Raw genomic sequence first — 15377 nt, 5'->3', positions numbered from 1 at the left:
GTAGAAGCACCTATACAGGTAGAAGTACCTCAAGGAAGTCCAAGAAACTTCTAGGAATGGAAGTTTCCAAAAGCTACATTCATACTCACCTGGCCATATAATCCTTGATCTGCTGTTTGTTCATGAGGTGAGCAAAAAATACCACACAGGCAGAACAAAACAAAAAATAAAAACCCTCACTTCTACCTGTGCCCTGGAAATGTGTTTTTTATCAAAAACAGTAATATCTTCCAAGGATCTCCAACACTACTGATCATAAGAAGTCCCTGATGTTCTATGAGATGCTCTCCTCAATCATGTAGCGAGCAAAAAAGTAAGCAGATTAAACAGGATAGAATACAACAGGGGTAGGCAACGTTTTTTTGGTTGGAGTGCCAAAAAACCCACAATGTCTACCTTGTAAGGTGCCAGAGTGCCGGCATGCCACAAAAACAAAACTGGGGCAGAGGGGGTACATGGCAGGATGCACTGCATATTTAATACAATTAATAATCATTAATGTTGCTTTTATTTTGGGGGGGGTGTTATTCAAAACCAGATTAACAATAAATAAGACTTCATAAACTGCCTTGTACTTGTGAATTGTTTTCTTCTTGTTAATCATGGTGCAATGAGAAGAGCAGGGAACAGCAGGTACTGTGAGAGTCACTATGGGCAGGCTGGGCTGGCTTGGCCAGGCCCTTGGGAAGGCTGCAGCTGGAGAAGACCTGGTATCAGGCGGGGAGCGGGGGCTGCCCCAGGGCTCCGGTACTTGAGCCACAGTGGGGGTCCAGCGGCACTGGATGTGGGGCCCAGCAGCCTGTGTAGCTCTGCGAGGATGGGGCGCAGCCACCCTGCCCACGAAGGGAAAGCCTGGCTGGGGCAGGACACTGGGCTCAGGGAGCTCCCTACTTGGTCTCTGTGCCAGTCGGGTACATAGCGAGTGGGAGCTGCAGCCCCAGACTGTTCCCCAGGCTCTGGGAACAGTCACCACAGCCGGTGCTCGTGAGCCTGCAGTGCAGGGGCTCTGTGTGCCTGCCCCAGCCCTACCCCTTTAGGTGGAGCTGCAGGTGGGCAAGGCCAGGACCCAGGCAGGCTGAGGCAGCTGCGGTCACTGTTCCCAAGCTTCAGGGTCCTCCCGCAGGCAGGCCCCTGCACTGGGGATAGCTCTGCCCTGCCTGCACTGTGCCTAGCATGTAGGGAAGCCAATCCCAGAGAGGGAAGCCCCCTGAGCCCAGCATCTTGTCCCAGCCAGGCATCATCCTCATGCGCAGGGTAGCTGCAGCCCATCCCTGCAGAGCTGTGCAGTCCAGGCCAGGCCCCACCACAGGTGCCACTGGGTACCCCTGCCTGCCTGTCCACCACAACTTGAGCCTGCAGAGCCCAGGAGCAGTCCCCACTTCCTGCCCAGACCCCACCTTCCTAAGGGCCTGACCAGGCTGGCTTGCTCACGGCACCTCCCCACCATGCCACCCAGACCCTGTCCCAACTGCCCAGCCCCAGCATTCGGCACTTCTGTGCTGTGCCAGGTGGGACAAGATGTCTTCCTGCCTGAGCAGCTCCCTCCAGGAGCCAGCCAGGCCGGAGGGTGCAGCCTGGGAGCAAGGGGTGGTGGCAGTAGAACACAGACAGCATCCCTGTCTGTGTTCTTGCTGTTCTGCCCCACTGTCTGCTGCAGTGCTGGGACTTGTGGCTGCACAGCCCAGAGCAGCAACTTAAAATAAACAAACAAACAATTTTGGTGTGCGCCTCCTGGCATGCCAGGAAAAATGTCTCCGCGTGCCACTAACGCAGGGGTGGGCAATTACTTTGGGCAGAAGGCCACTTACTGAGTTTTGGCAAGCCATCAAGGGCCGCATGATACGCAGCCAGGGGCAGATAAATATTAATTTTCTAAATTTTTTAGGGGCCCTATGGGCCAGATAGAATGGCCTGATGGGCCGCATCTGGCCCCTGGGCCACATTTTGCCCACCCCTGCACTGATGGCATGCGTAACTGGGGTTGCTGATCCCTGGAATACAAGGATGACAAAAGGTTAGGTCCTCATTTAACACATGCAATAACATGGGAATATACTTGCATTTTTTCTCTATGTCAAAGAAATAATATGTTCTTTCCTTCTCTGGGCAAATACTAACACCAAGTGGTACCAAGCTACTTCCTAGAACTCCTGTGAATTAAAATCTCAAGCAGCATGGGAAAAGGAAGGAAACACAGAACATCTTGCGTCTGTTCCTCTGCTGTGCACACATGACAACTTTACTTCACTTAATTAACAATATGTAGTTTTAGACAAACAGCTGACATGTCTGCAATGGCTTCGCTGATACTTTCTTCCTTTACACACTGTTGGATTTGTTAATAAATTGGTCTGGTAGCATAATATGCTTGCACTGCTGCACTTAGTAAAGACGAAAAGTGTTGTATCCAAACCTTTTGAAAATCCATTCATAACATTTGGCAAAGTAAGCTGTCACCTACGAAAGCTTGAGAACCACTGAACTGGTTAGTCCAGTGGATCTTGACCTTTTTAGACTCAAGACACTGGATAGGATTGAGGTACTCCTCAGAAAGTGCCAGCTCTTAATTTTCACTTTTTTGACTGCAGAAAAATAATATAGTAGTTTTTCTGATGCAAAAAACTCAGAAAGACCACAACTACAGTTTCACTGAGTTAGTCTCTAATGTCAGCAGTCCTGCCCTGCCTTCCACCTGACTTAAGATTACCATGGCTAACTACCTCTCTCAAACCTTGTAATAAAGATTAAGGTCACATAAAGCCAACTTCAGACACACAAGTGTTCCAACAGTAAATAAACTGCAGTATACACCATAGCAGCATGCAAGGTCACATTCCCACATCACAGCACAACACTTCCTCATTCACGTTACTTCACGTTGTTTTTTCCTCTGCCACAAGTACACAATGGTGAAAGTATCACCAAACAAAGAAAATTAAATGATGTACAACAAAATCCACTTAGATGCACACCACTGAAATACATAATTCACTTAATTGCATTGCAGGTCCCAATTTGTTCCATGTTACTTACGTTGTCATCTACATAACAATTAACTGCATAAACCACACAAGTGCATAGCATCTTTTAGCCTTACTGTTAAAGGGACTAGAATTAAGTTACAAAGTAAACTGCACAGAAGTAACGAAGTGGAAGCAGCTGTCATAGGACTGCTATTAGAAGCCTTGAAAATGACAGGAATTAATCAGTTTCACAGCTGTCATCTCCCCTAATTTTCAAGGCTTCTAATAGTTCATTCAGGGATGCTATTAAAAACCTTGCAAATAAAAGGAGCTTTGCACTGTTAATACCCACAGCAATGACAACCCCCTGTACTTAAGTGGCATTGGTTACATTAAGTAAGGGAGTGCATAGTGTTTTTTCAGTCTATGCATTTAAACAGGGTATACTGGACATGCTAAAATAGAAGCACATTTGGGAAGAAGAAAGGATTTTTTATAGATGATATCTTTTATATGAGTCTAATAAAAGGTATCATCCACAAAAATCCTTGCTTCTCATGCATTTCCATGACCATCATGGTTGCATTACTCCAACACTGCCTAAATATTTGGTAAGATCTGTATCAAAAATTTAGATAAACCTCGAGGTCCAAACTTTCTTGAATGGCTAGCTTATCATCCTGCTAGGGGTGATGGTATTTCTCTTCTTCCTTACTATGAAAAAGCTACCCTTTTCCAACTGAACATGCTGGGGTTTGGAGAAGGACCAAATCCCACACACCCACTTTCACTAGTCACAGATAACTCACTCTTTCTTGGTAAAACAGCTCTATGCTATCAGTGACTTCACCTTGCTTAGTGGGCCCCAGGTAGCAAAAAGTAAGCAAAAAAAGTTATTATAGACTGAGAAGCTTGAGAGGGTGCAGAGGAGAGCCACGCGCATGATCAGAGGTCAGAAAAACAGACCTTATGATGAGAGGCTGAGAGCCATGGGGCTCTTCAGCCTAGAAAAGCGCAGGCTCAGGGGTGATCTGTGGCTACCTATAAATTTATCAGGGGTGCTCATCAGGATCTGGGGGAATGTCTGTTCACCAGAGCGCCCCAAAGGATGACAAGATCGAACAGTCACAAACTCTGCTGCAACTGATTCAGGCTGGCCGTAAGAAAGAACTTCAACACTGTCCGAGCCCCCAAGTTTCGGAATAGACTGCTGCCGGAGGCAGTTCAAGCACCCACTTTGAACGCCTTCAAGACACATTGGGATGCTTATCCTACTGGGATCCAATGATCCCTGCTGACTTCCTGCCCTTGGGGCAGGGGGCTGGACTCAATGATCCTCTGGGGTCCCTTCCAGCCCAAATGTCTATGAAATCTATGAAATTTTTAATGAGAATTGCCTATGGATCTGTATGAAAGACACTACATATCTACCTTTGCCTGCCATAACTGGGGCCCTGCACAGTGTTTCTGTGTAGATTAGGGGGATTACAGTGACTATAGTCAGATCATTAGCTACCAACAGCATACTACTTTTTCCTGTACTTGCCCTAAACTGAGGCCTATCTTGTTCTGTCCTTATGGCATCTGCCTGCTGATTTAGGGATTAGAGATTGTGAACTGCACTACCCTGATGTCCATTTCTAAGAACTCATTTTCCCTAGAATTCATTCAAATCCTATTCACACACAAAAACTCTTGCTTGAAGGATTATCTTGTTTGTAACTCAAGTTGAGTAGAAGGCAAAGTAGATTTGCACCCTACAGACTAACCAAAGTAGACTGACAAATAGACAGATAGGAATCTAGCTAGCAAAAGCTTTTGTGAGCTGAAGCTCACTTCATCAGTGAGCTTGAGCTCTGCTTTCTACATATCCTTTCACAGCATCTGATGAAGTGAGCTCCAGCTCATGAAAGCCTGTGTTATACACCTACTTTGGTCAGTCCATAAGATGCGACTCTATCCTGCCTTCTACTTAACTTCAGACAAACACAGATAACTATGTCCAAGTTGGCCACCCCAGCAAAGAAAAACAAGCTAGAAATCAAATTGTTACAACTGATCAGCTGCTAACACAACTGCTCTGTATAGCTCAAGCATTATCTTGCACTATGGCTACTTTTACTGAAAAGGAGCGTTAACCCAAGTGTGGTGGGCTTGCCAGTACCAACCCGGTACACTGGTTTCAAGGAGGCTCAAAGTGATTAGAGGGACATTTCCCCTTCCCCACCAATCAGGTGATGGCAGGGGAGAAGCTTGCCCTGCCTCTACCCAGAATAGCTGAACCAAAGAGGGGACTCGCACCTCCTCTCTCTGATTGGTCCATTCACAATCGAAGGGTGGAGCCTCCGAAGGGGATAAAAAGGCACACGGGGACAAGGGACAAACAAGAGGGCTAAGAAGAGCTGGCAGAGTTGGCCAGTGGGGCAGAGCAGTTGCCCCAGAAGCTCCCAGAAAATACCTCGCCGGGCAAAGAGTAGCAAGTGGCTGCGTCCCCAGTCCCACCATGAGGGAGCGCAGAAACGGTGCACGGATCGGTGTATGGAGGGTCTGGGAACAGATTAAGACCCCAGAGCTGCACGGAGCAGCCCAGGTCTCCAACCCCAGCATGAGGCTGGGCACCCGGTGCAGAGGGCCCGGGAGTGGACCAAGACCCCAGAGCAGCACATGGCGGCTCGGGTCTCCAACCCCAGCACAGGCTGGGCACACGTTGTACAGGGTGGTACAAAGAGGGTCTGGGAATGGACCAAGACCTTGGAGCTGCACGTCAGCTCGGGTCTCTAACCCTGGCACAAGGCTAGGCAGGTGGCATACGGGTCAGTACACGGAGTGTCCAAGAGCAGACCAAGACCCCAGGCACCGTGCCAGGCGGCGTGAGTCTCCAACCCCTTCCCCCCTCGCATGAGGCAGGGGCTAGCGGTGCACAGGGTGAGAAGGGCCATCGGTGCATGAGATGGTGCACAGGGCCAAGAGAGGGCCAAAGGGTGGGAGAACCTTGAACAGTTGAGAACCCCCTGCCAAGGAAGGAGATATCTCACCAGGAGAAACGAGCGCAGCCTCATCAGGCCCTGGAAAGTCCTGAGTTGCCAGGGATTCCCACAGGGCAGGACGGCCCTCCTACTCAGTGGCAAACAGCTGGGAGGAGACCCCTAAGGGAAAGAGGGGTCTCTGAGGCTCAGCTAGCTGGGTTATTTGAGTGGATCAAGGGGTGCAGCTGGGAAATCAGGGCTCCCATTCCCCCCATCTTGGGCTGTCCTTCCCCAGGGCACTCACGTTGCTTTAAACACAGCTTATTGCCTTGTCCGTTCTCCCCTAGACTCTCTGCCTCATATTTTGTGAGCACTGCACCTCATATTGTGTGAACCCTGCATCACATGCTTTGTGAATTTTGCACACTATAAGAGTATAAGACTACACAACATTTAATGAGACCCCCCATTTTGACTCCCTGATCCCTCACCTGTCTATAGTGTTTGTACATATACTATATATTGCCTATAGTTCTTGCATTATGTGTGTGTGTTAATATTATATCTTTTATATCTTATTAAATTGGTACATAGTTAAGTTTATCCTGTTGTCCTGGCCTTGCTCTATAGGGAAAGGAGGGAAACTGCGCACAGCAGAAAGTTTCACCTCCCACAGCGCACCAGCACCCACTACCATCCCTTCGTTTGAAGAGGGGGTACTTATATGAATACCACCCAAGGTTACATAAGTAAACTGAAGAGTAAGACAAACTAAGTTTACTCCACATTCTAACTAGTCAGTCCTTACAATGAAGGCCATGTAAATAAATAACGGTTTTAAGGAAAAAACTGTTTAAATGAACTATACATATCTTCTTTAAAACAGGGAGCTATACTGACCTACACAGAGTGAATGAATGCATGAATGTCATTCAGGTGGCCCCATGGGGCCAAATCAGTGGCATGGGGCCAGCCCACAAGCTGAATCTGGCTCACAGGCCCTCCCTGCACTTCCTCCCCCATTCCCAATCCAGTGCCCATGGTGCATGCTGCCCTCCTTGCCCCAAGGCACAGTCTTGGACCAGAGAGTAGAGGGAAGAGGATAGGTGCCACTTACGGTACAGTCCCAGGCTTTCTGGTCCAGCTGCTCCAGGATCCATGCCACACACAGGACCTCTCCCACTAGACTGGGATGCCCACTGAATGGCCCCACTGGCCAACACCCTGAGGGGCCGCGGCTACGATGTGACAGTGGACGCGCTCATCATGGGGACGCTCAGCGCCTGGGACCCAAGCAACGAGAGCGTCCTCCGCACCTGCCACGTTTCCCGCCGCTACGCCAGGCTGATGCACTGCCTCATGGTATCCGACACCATCCGCTGGTCCCGTGACATCTATGTGGAGCACATCATGGGCCACTGCCAGTACACCGACCCCTCCAGACGAGCCACCGCCAGACCAGACCCAGAGGAGAGTGCCGCCTGAACCGCTCCCCCCGCTTCGAGAGGATTTCTCCGCCACGGATGACCCCGCCCCACCTGAAGAGGACCCCCCATAATACAGACTTTATGGACTGAGACGCTTTCTCCAAGCCACTTCCTCCAACATTGCGGACCACTGTAACAGGTTTGTGTGTATCTATCTCCTTTCTCTCTCAGCGTCCCGACCCCCACCACTTCCCCCTTCCCACATCCCCCTACCCCCCCGGGTCTTAGTTAGCTAACATTGTATCGCTTGTAACCTAATCGCGTTCCCCTCCTCTCCCCAATCCCTCGATTGTTAGTCCCTCGCTCAGGCGCTCTGTATTTCCATCTCAGCTTTGTCATCTTTTTTCTGGATTCCCCATCCAAAACATCTACTAATAATAGTCCCAGACTGGCTGAAGGGGAAGCATCATGAATCTTGGACTGGCCAGGGCTGGTGCAAGGGTCAACACAGATTCAGGGGCACTACTGGAGGCCAGAAAAGGAGCTCCATAGGCACCCAGATGTAACGCACACTGCTCTTCTTCCAAGTTGCTCTGTGTTAAACTCTCATAAAGAGACTCACTGAAGTCAGTAGTGATGGCTGCAGAACAACTTACAGAATTAAGGCCCCTATCAGAACTACAAAAATTAGGAATCAATATAGTTTAGGTTCATAAAGGGCAGAATCTGGATAATAAGTTTCATTAAAAGAAAAGTACTAAGATATGGAAGACAAATAGAAACGCAAACATGCTGTCCAACCTTAGGGAGTAGAGCTGTAACAGCCAATCTGATTTTTATGTAGCAATCTTTGAATTTGAGATTGCATAGTGTAACCTTTCAGTCCACAAAAATTAAACATTTGACAAAATTAAACTAAGCCAAACCAAGATACAACACTGACAGCATGCATAGAGCTTTAAAATTCCTATTCTTCTGCAGATGGCAAACAACAGCTGTACAACAGGTGAGAACCATTGCTTCATTTGAAACATGAATATCGTATTTTTCTTACTATAATCAGATGCTTCACTTTTGGATTATTTAACAAGGCTGAACTCCTCAACGAGTTCTTCGCCTCAGTGTTCCTAAGCGAGAGGCATGACAAGTCTCTCACTGGGAGTGTAGGGAGGCAGCAGCAAGGCACCAGACTTCCATGCGTGGACCCTGAGGTGGTGCAGGGTCATTTGGAAGAACTGGATGCCTTTAAGTCGGCAGGCCCGGATGAGCTCCATCCGAGGGTACTGAAGGAACTGGCCGACATCATTGCAGAGCCACTGGCGGGAATATTTGAACGCTCGTGGCGCACGGGTCAAGTCCCGGAGGACTGGAAAAGGGCCAATGTGGTTCCCGTTTTCAAGAAGGGGAGGAAGGAGGACCCGGGCAACTATAGGCCAGTTAGTCTCACCTCCATCCTTGGCAAAGTCTTTGAAAAAATTATCAAGGCTCACATTTGTGAGAGCCCGGCAGGACAAATTATGCTGAGGGGAAACCAGCATGGGTTCATGGCAGGCAGATCGTGCCTGACCAATCTAGTCTCTTTTTATGACCAGGTTACAAAACGCCTCGACACAGGAGGAGGAGTGGATGTCGTATACTTGGACTTCAGGAAGGCCTTTGATACGGTATCCCACCCCATACTGGTGAACAAGTTAAGGGGCTGTGACTTGGATGACTGCACAGTCCGGTGGGTGGAGAATTGGCTGGAGGGTTGCACCCACAGAGTCGTGGTGGATGGGTCGGTTTCGACCTGGAAGGGTGTGGGCAATGGGGTCCCGCAGGGCTCGGTCCTTGGACCGATACTCTTTAATGTCTTCATCAGCGACTTGGATGAGGGAGTGAAATGTACTCTGTCCAAATTTGCAGATGACACTAAGCTATGGGGCGAAGTGGACACGCCGGAGGGCAACGAGCAGCTGCAAGCAGACCTGGATAGGTTAGACAAGTGGGCAGAAAACAACAGAATGCAGTTCAACAAGGAGAAATGCAAAGTGCTGCATCTAGGGAGGAAAAATGTCCAGCACACCTACAGCCTAGGAAATGACCTGCTGGGTGGCACGGAGGTGGAGAGGGATCTTGGAGTCCTAGTGGACTCCAAGATGAACATGAGTCGGCAGTGTGACGAAACCATCAGAAAAGCCAATGGCACTTTATCGTGCATCAGCAGATGCATGACAAATAGGTCCAAGGAGGTGATACTTCCCCTCTATCAGGCGCTGGTCAGACCGCAGCTGGAGTACTGCGTGCAATTCTGGGCGCCGCACTTCACGAAGGATGCGGATAACCTGGAGAGGGTCCAGAGAAGGGCCACTCGTATGGTTAAGGGCCTGCAGGCCAAGCCCTACGAGGAGAGATTAGAGAAACTGGACCTTTTCAGCCTCCGCAAGAGAAGGTTGAGAGGCGACCTGGTGGCTGCCTATAAGTTCATCAGGGGGGCACAGAAGGGAATTGGTGAGTATTTATTCACCAAGGCCCCCCCGGGGGTTACAAGAAATAATGGCCACAAGCTGGAGGAGAGCAGATTTAGATTGGATATTAGGAGGAACTTCTTCACAGTTCGAGTGGCCAAGGTCTGGAATGGGCTCCCAAGGGAGGTGGTGCTCTCCCCTACCCTGGGGGTCTTCAAGCGAAGGCTAGATGTGTATCTAGCTGGGGTAATGTAGGCCCAGCACTCTTTCCTGCTTATGCAGGGGGTCGGACTCGATGATCTATTGAGGTCCCTTCCGACCCTAGCATCTATGAATCTATGAACACTAGGGAGATTACAACAATATTTTGCTACCAGTTTTCTACGGAGTATTACCATATAATCCATTATGAGGTTTGCATCATGAGTTAGAAAGTGATGCTAAGGAACAAGAATGACTAATTTTTTTCCCTTTGTAGAAAACAAAAAATATAAAGTCACAAAATATGAACTTTTGTCAAAATAACACCCTCAAATATAACGTTAAAACTGTAACATTACAACTTCACATTTTAGCTGGCTAAGGTGCTACAATCACACTGCATCAAATATGCTAACATTAGACCAGTTTCAGGTTACAAACTACATGGGAAGACAGCCCATATTACACAGGTGCCAAATTCAGCATCTTATCCAATTGATCATGGTATCTCCCTGTATTATTACAAGATTATGCCATTTTCCTACCTAGAAACCAGACAGTCAACGAAACAAAAATACTAGATTTACATGGTACATCATATCCAATATACTTTACACTGCCAAAACTGATATAATGAAAGTACAGTAGTACTACTTCTACAGTTACCTTTACATTAACAGCATAGTCCACTGATATGCCAACTAGGTAAGTGCATAATTCACTTAACATCATAACACAAAGCCAGTTCCAGTTTTTACTCATCGCTTACATTGCAAAAAATGTTGCCTGGCCACAACCCCTCCCCCTGCTTAGGGCTGGGCCTCACTCCCTTCCTTCTATGTGGCCAGGTTGGGGCCTGGCCATGCCCCCTTCTCTTTCCATGGGGCTGGGTCAAGCTCCTTTCAATTATGGGGCTGCATTGGGGCCACCCTGCCCTGCTTTTCATGACCAGGTGGTTTCCACCATGCCTAACTGGGGCACTGGCCTGGGAACACCAGCTGGATCCCACCCATGGACAGACCGGCACTGCCAGTCCAGCCTGCTGGCATAAAAGGTTGGGTACAACTAGTATAAACCATTTGAGTGCACAGCAGCTTTCAACCTCACTTAATTGTACTCCAGGTAAAGTGCACTAGAAAAAGTGAAAAGAATGAAGCTGTCAAAGGACTGCTGTTGGAAGACTTGAAAATGACTGGGAGCTCATCTGCTTCATGCCTAACTCCCCTCATGTACAAGGCCTCTAGTAGTCACTGCTGAGCTATTAGAAATCTTGAAAATAAAGACAGCTAGGCAGTTTTGAGGCTGCTAATAGTGCATCTCTGACTGGGCAGCATGCTTAACATGCATTCATCATATACACTGCATATAGTGCACATTCTGTGCGAGGGCAGGCAGAACCATGCTAAAACTCTATACTTACACAGACTAAGTACAGTGTACTAACAATATGCTCAGCAAGGTACAAGACAGTGAAGACAGTACAAGTGAGAAAGTGAATACTTTCAGGTATTGATACTGAAAATGTATGTGCACAGGTAGATCCCTGAACACAACAGGACTATACATTTGCACAGGTTAATGACAGTCTGAAGTGTTTGCCATATCAGAACCTACAAATGTAATAACAGATAACTGGGAAACTTTTTCATCATTCTGTGCACTCAAGTATCAAGCTTCCTCCTACTCAATGGGGGAAATGAGTACAGGCAACCCCCACTCAAAGCTGTTTCACTTAGCACTATTTTGTTATAACACTTATTGTACATTGATACCCAATTCCACTTAGCACTCAGCAAGTCTCATTATAACACTCACTGGCATCATACAGCAGGCAGCAGGGAAAATTGGTTTCGCTTAATGCCATTCCACTTAGTGCTCTTAATCACTTCCCCCCAAAAAAGTGTTAAGCGGGGTTTGCCTGTATCTCTACAATGACTGTGATATACCCCCCAGTGTTTATCAGTCACCAAAGCAACACACTACACAACTCATATGTTGGCTGTTGGACCACTACTTTTAAGCTGGAACTCACTGCCAGTCACAACTCAGTCTGATTTCTCAATACTTCGGTGGAAATATATAGTTATTTGCTAACATAGATAGTACAGAACCTCCATGACAGACTGAAATGTTAAAACCACAGCAGCAGATTGCAAGTCAAGGGAATCGGCTGAGGTTTTGAAGGAACAGAAGTTCCACCCCCGGAGCAGAAGGCTCCCCAGGGCAGGTACTGCACGCACTCCCAGGGGAAATCCAGCGTGAAGGGCACATGGACACACACACTTATTTTCACACACATACACACACCCCTATTTGGAAACACACAAAATTTTTACACACACACACCACCTATTTTGACCTAGTGGCACCTACCACAATGGGTTTGGCACCCACCCAAGCAACATTTAGCTGGGACCAGCCCAGCTAAATCCCCATGGTCTCCAAATCGTTTTTCCACCCTTCCCAGCTGTCCTATTTATAGAAGACTGAAAGCCAACCAGAGTAAATAGCCAGTGCTGTGCACCGGGCCTCCCCTCAGCTTCCTGCATCCAATACACGGGCTGCACCCTGAGCTCCCGGCCTGCCCCACGGCAGGTGGGTGCGTTCAGAGCTGGAAGCTGCTACGAGGGCCTCTGCCCCTGTCCCGGGGCGCTCTGGTTGTTCACACCTCTCCGGGGGGGGCTCCTGACCCAGGCCGCGCACCAGCCACTTGGGGCAGGAAACCCTCGCCGTTTAAAAGGGTAAACTGAGGCACAGACACCCCGCAACACGCGCGGTCCCTCGGCTTCTCGGCTGCAGATCCAGGAAGGGAACCCAGGTGTCCGGTGCACCCCCGTGGCTCCGCTGAAGCTGGGGAAAGAACTTAGAAGTCCGAGCTCCACATGCCCCCGCGGGCCGGCGCTGCGCGCCCACCTTGGCTCTGCCGGCCTCCAGCTTCCTCCGCCGCTCCTCGTCCTCCATCGCGGGGAGGGAAGGAATCCCTCCGGCCGCGGGGGGCAGGGACGTCTCGCCCCAAGGATCAACTCTCCGACCAACCTGTCACGTGGGGGAGGGGCAGGCAAGCGAACTTTCGGTCATGGCCGCTCCGCCACACGTCCCCGCCCACCAGCGCCGCAGACCAATCACCGAGCAGGCTGCACAAGCCTCAGCCAATTAGGAGTCTTGAGGATCGCGCCGTCCCTCCCCAGGCTCAGTGGACCGCGCCTCTGCGGACGGGTACACTCGTTGACCAATGGTGGCTCAGAACTAGGGGTCCAAGCCAATGGCACTAGGAACCGTTATTTTAGCTCCCCCCACTCACGCGGTGTGGGTGGAGCCCTCACAAGCAGTTGGCAGAGCCGGCGCCGGGCCGCCCCAGACGCAAGCAAAGCACCAATGGGGAAGCTTCTCTCCTCCCGGCGCTGCTGGCCCCCCCCCACGGGTCGATTCAAACCGCCCCATGGTCAAGCCCCGCCCCCACGCCAACACTACCCAATCACGGAGCGGAGGCCTCAATTCCCGGGAAACCCGATCCGGCCACTCAGCAGCAGGAAGCCCCCCTCCCTCCTGGGGAAGCTCTGCCCTCCCGCGCCTATTTTGCCGCGCGAGCCGAGGGCGGCGGTTGGGAGCGGGTGAGGGTGGTATTGTTGTCTTGGTGCGGTGCCGTTAGCTGCCTGGCCCGGCCCCCGGGGGAACTGGTCGTGCTCCAAGTCCATTGCCGCTCCTGGTGCTGGAATTGCTCTTTTCCCGCGAGGGGCGGATGATGAGCGCCCCTCTCGTTGCGGGTTAAACGCCCTCCTGTGTAGAGGCCCTGTTCCTGCCCCAGAGCTCCTGATGGAGCTCCCCCAGGACAGCGCCTGCCCCTGCCACAGCGCCCGTAGCCCTGCCCTGGGGGTGCTAAGCAGCGCTGTCTTATAGCAAGAGCTACTGTCTTTTCTTGCCCCTAGAGGACTGGGGAGCTGAGTTGTGGCTAAGTATCAAGACTGGGGGAGGGGGACACTGGGAGTGGTACATCCTGCGATGCTGGAGGACTGGAATGGCTCGTTTCAGCTCTGGAGCAAACAAGTTACCGGACTGACCTGGGTGGCACTGCCCACCACTTGCCCTCCCCTGAAGGTGTGACTTGGAGATGCTCACAAGGCACTTAGCAGGCGTTTACCAGTTTTGACATGCTGATGCTCACACTTTAAATGTCCTTAATATGGTCTAAGTGTAATATGTAATTTCATCCTATGGTGTTACTCTGCCTTCATCTTTTCTGATGAAGTAAGCTCAGCCTCCAGAAAGCTTATCCATCTCTGATTCAGTCCCTACTCTGTCTTCTGCCTGACAACATAGGTTGGTCCAATCAAAATGCAGGTTTCCCTTGCTTTATAGTGTACATGTGTTCCTGGAAAGTGGCGCATAACTTGAATTCGCATAAAGGGAACCCACTTTACAAAGTAACAAATAGGGATACATTTCAAGACCTCAACAGTACTGGCCCTTAGACCCATTTCTACCACTTTTACGAGCGAATTTTGGTACTTGCCAACAGCAGACAGTACAGGCAGTCCTCGACTTGCAACGTTTTGAGTTGCAGCATTTTGCACTTACAATGTTTATAAATTGACACGGTTTCAACTTTCTGACATCAGTTTCAACTTTATAACACTTGATCTGACGCCAAGCCATGCCAGCGAACAAGTTCACTGTGTCACACTTCTCCCTGGAGAACATCTGTCCAAACTTCCCTGGACACTTTTTTTAAGAAAGCAGACAAGACTCCAGAAAAACCTGCAGCCAAGACCTGAGAAGACTCCAGCCAAGAGCCCTTCAAAACATCCAGAAAAATCTCCTCAAAGAAGTCCTTTCAAATCTATTTATCTTCCAAATAATTGCTATTTACAATAGAATTACATTAATGTAGCTATCTTACTCATCAATAATTAATTCAGTACAAAATTCTAGATTATTTTTGATGAAAATAGGATATTGGGCCTTGGTTCAAGAACCAATTCCCCAGTTATAACATTGTTTCCTATGGGAAAATTGGTTCCAAGTTACAACATTTCGACTTAAGACTGGTTTTCAGGAACCGATTGTGTCATAAGTCTGAGGACTGCCTGTACACACAAGCACAGGGTACTATCATAATGGGGATGGCAACTACAGAAATATGTCGCAGACAATGAGGAAGGAGCACAGATCCACACAGGATTCTATTTTGGTGTGTGTTGCTCCCACAATGCACCGCAGAAAGCAGCTGACTGTGGGCTTCCACCACACCAATCTCGTAAGAGTGAATTTACCTTGCATACAATGAATTTTTGGTATAAAAACGGTCATCGCATATGAGTGTATTCACACATACAGAACCCGCATACAGTGAAGGAAACTTGTATGTTACCTCAC

At 49.2% G+C, this 15377-nt stretch overlaps 1 protein-coding gene across 13 annotated transcripts in view; it reads right to left on the bottom strand.

Annotated features, from left to right (window-relative positions):
- Positions 1–13132, bottom strand: part of PCNT (pericentrin) — a 137358-nt gene extending 124226 nt beyond the window's left edge. For 7 of the 13 annotated variants that reach the window (XM_090045068.1, XM_090045073.1, XM_090045071.1 and 4 more), the window contains exon 1: positions 12918–13131. In XM_090045068.1, the coding sequence (XP_089901194.1) occupies positions 12918–12965 (48 nt within the window). In that variant the 5' untranslated portion in view covers positions 12966–13131. Of the gene's footprint in view, positions 1–12917 lie in introns of all 13 variants that reach the window. The other 6 variants (XM_090045081.1, XM_090045075.1, XM_090045077.1 and 3 more) reach the window with 4 other exon arrangements.
- Between the last annotated feature and the right edge of the window lie 2245 nt (positions 13133–15377).

The sequence above is a fragment of the Crocodylus siamensis genome, chromosome 4, assembly GCF_052110815.1.
Source record: "Crocodylus siamensis isolate JL-2025a chromosome 4, ASM5211081v1, whole genome shotgun sequence".
Taxonomy (NCBI): Eukaryota; Metazoa; Chordata; order Crocodylia; family Crocodylidae; genus Crocodylus; species Crocodylus siamensis.
The sequence above is the reverse complement of the archived record's forward strand: the minus strand, read 5'-3'. Positions and strand labels throughout refer to the sequence as shown.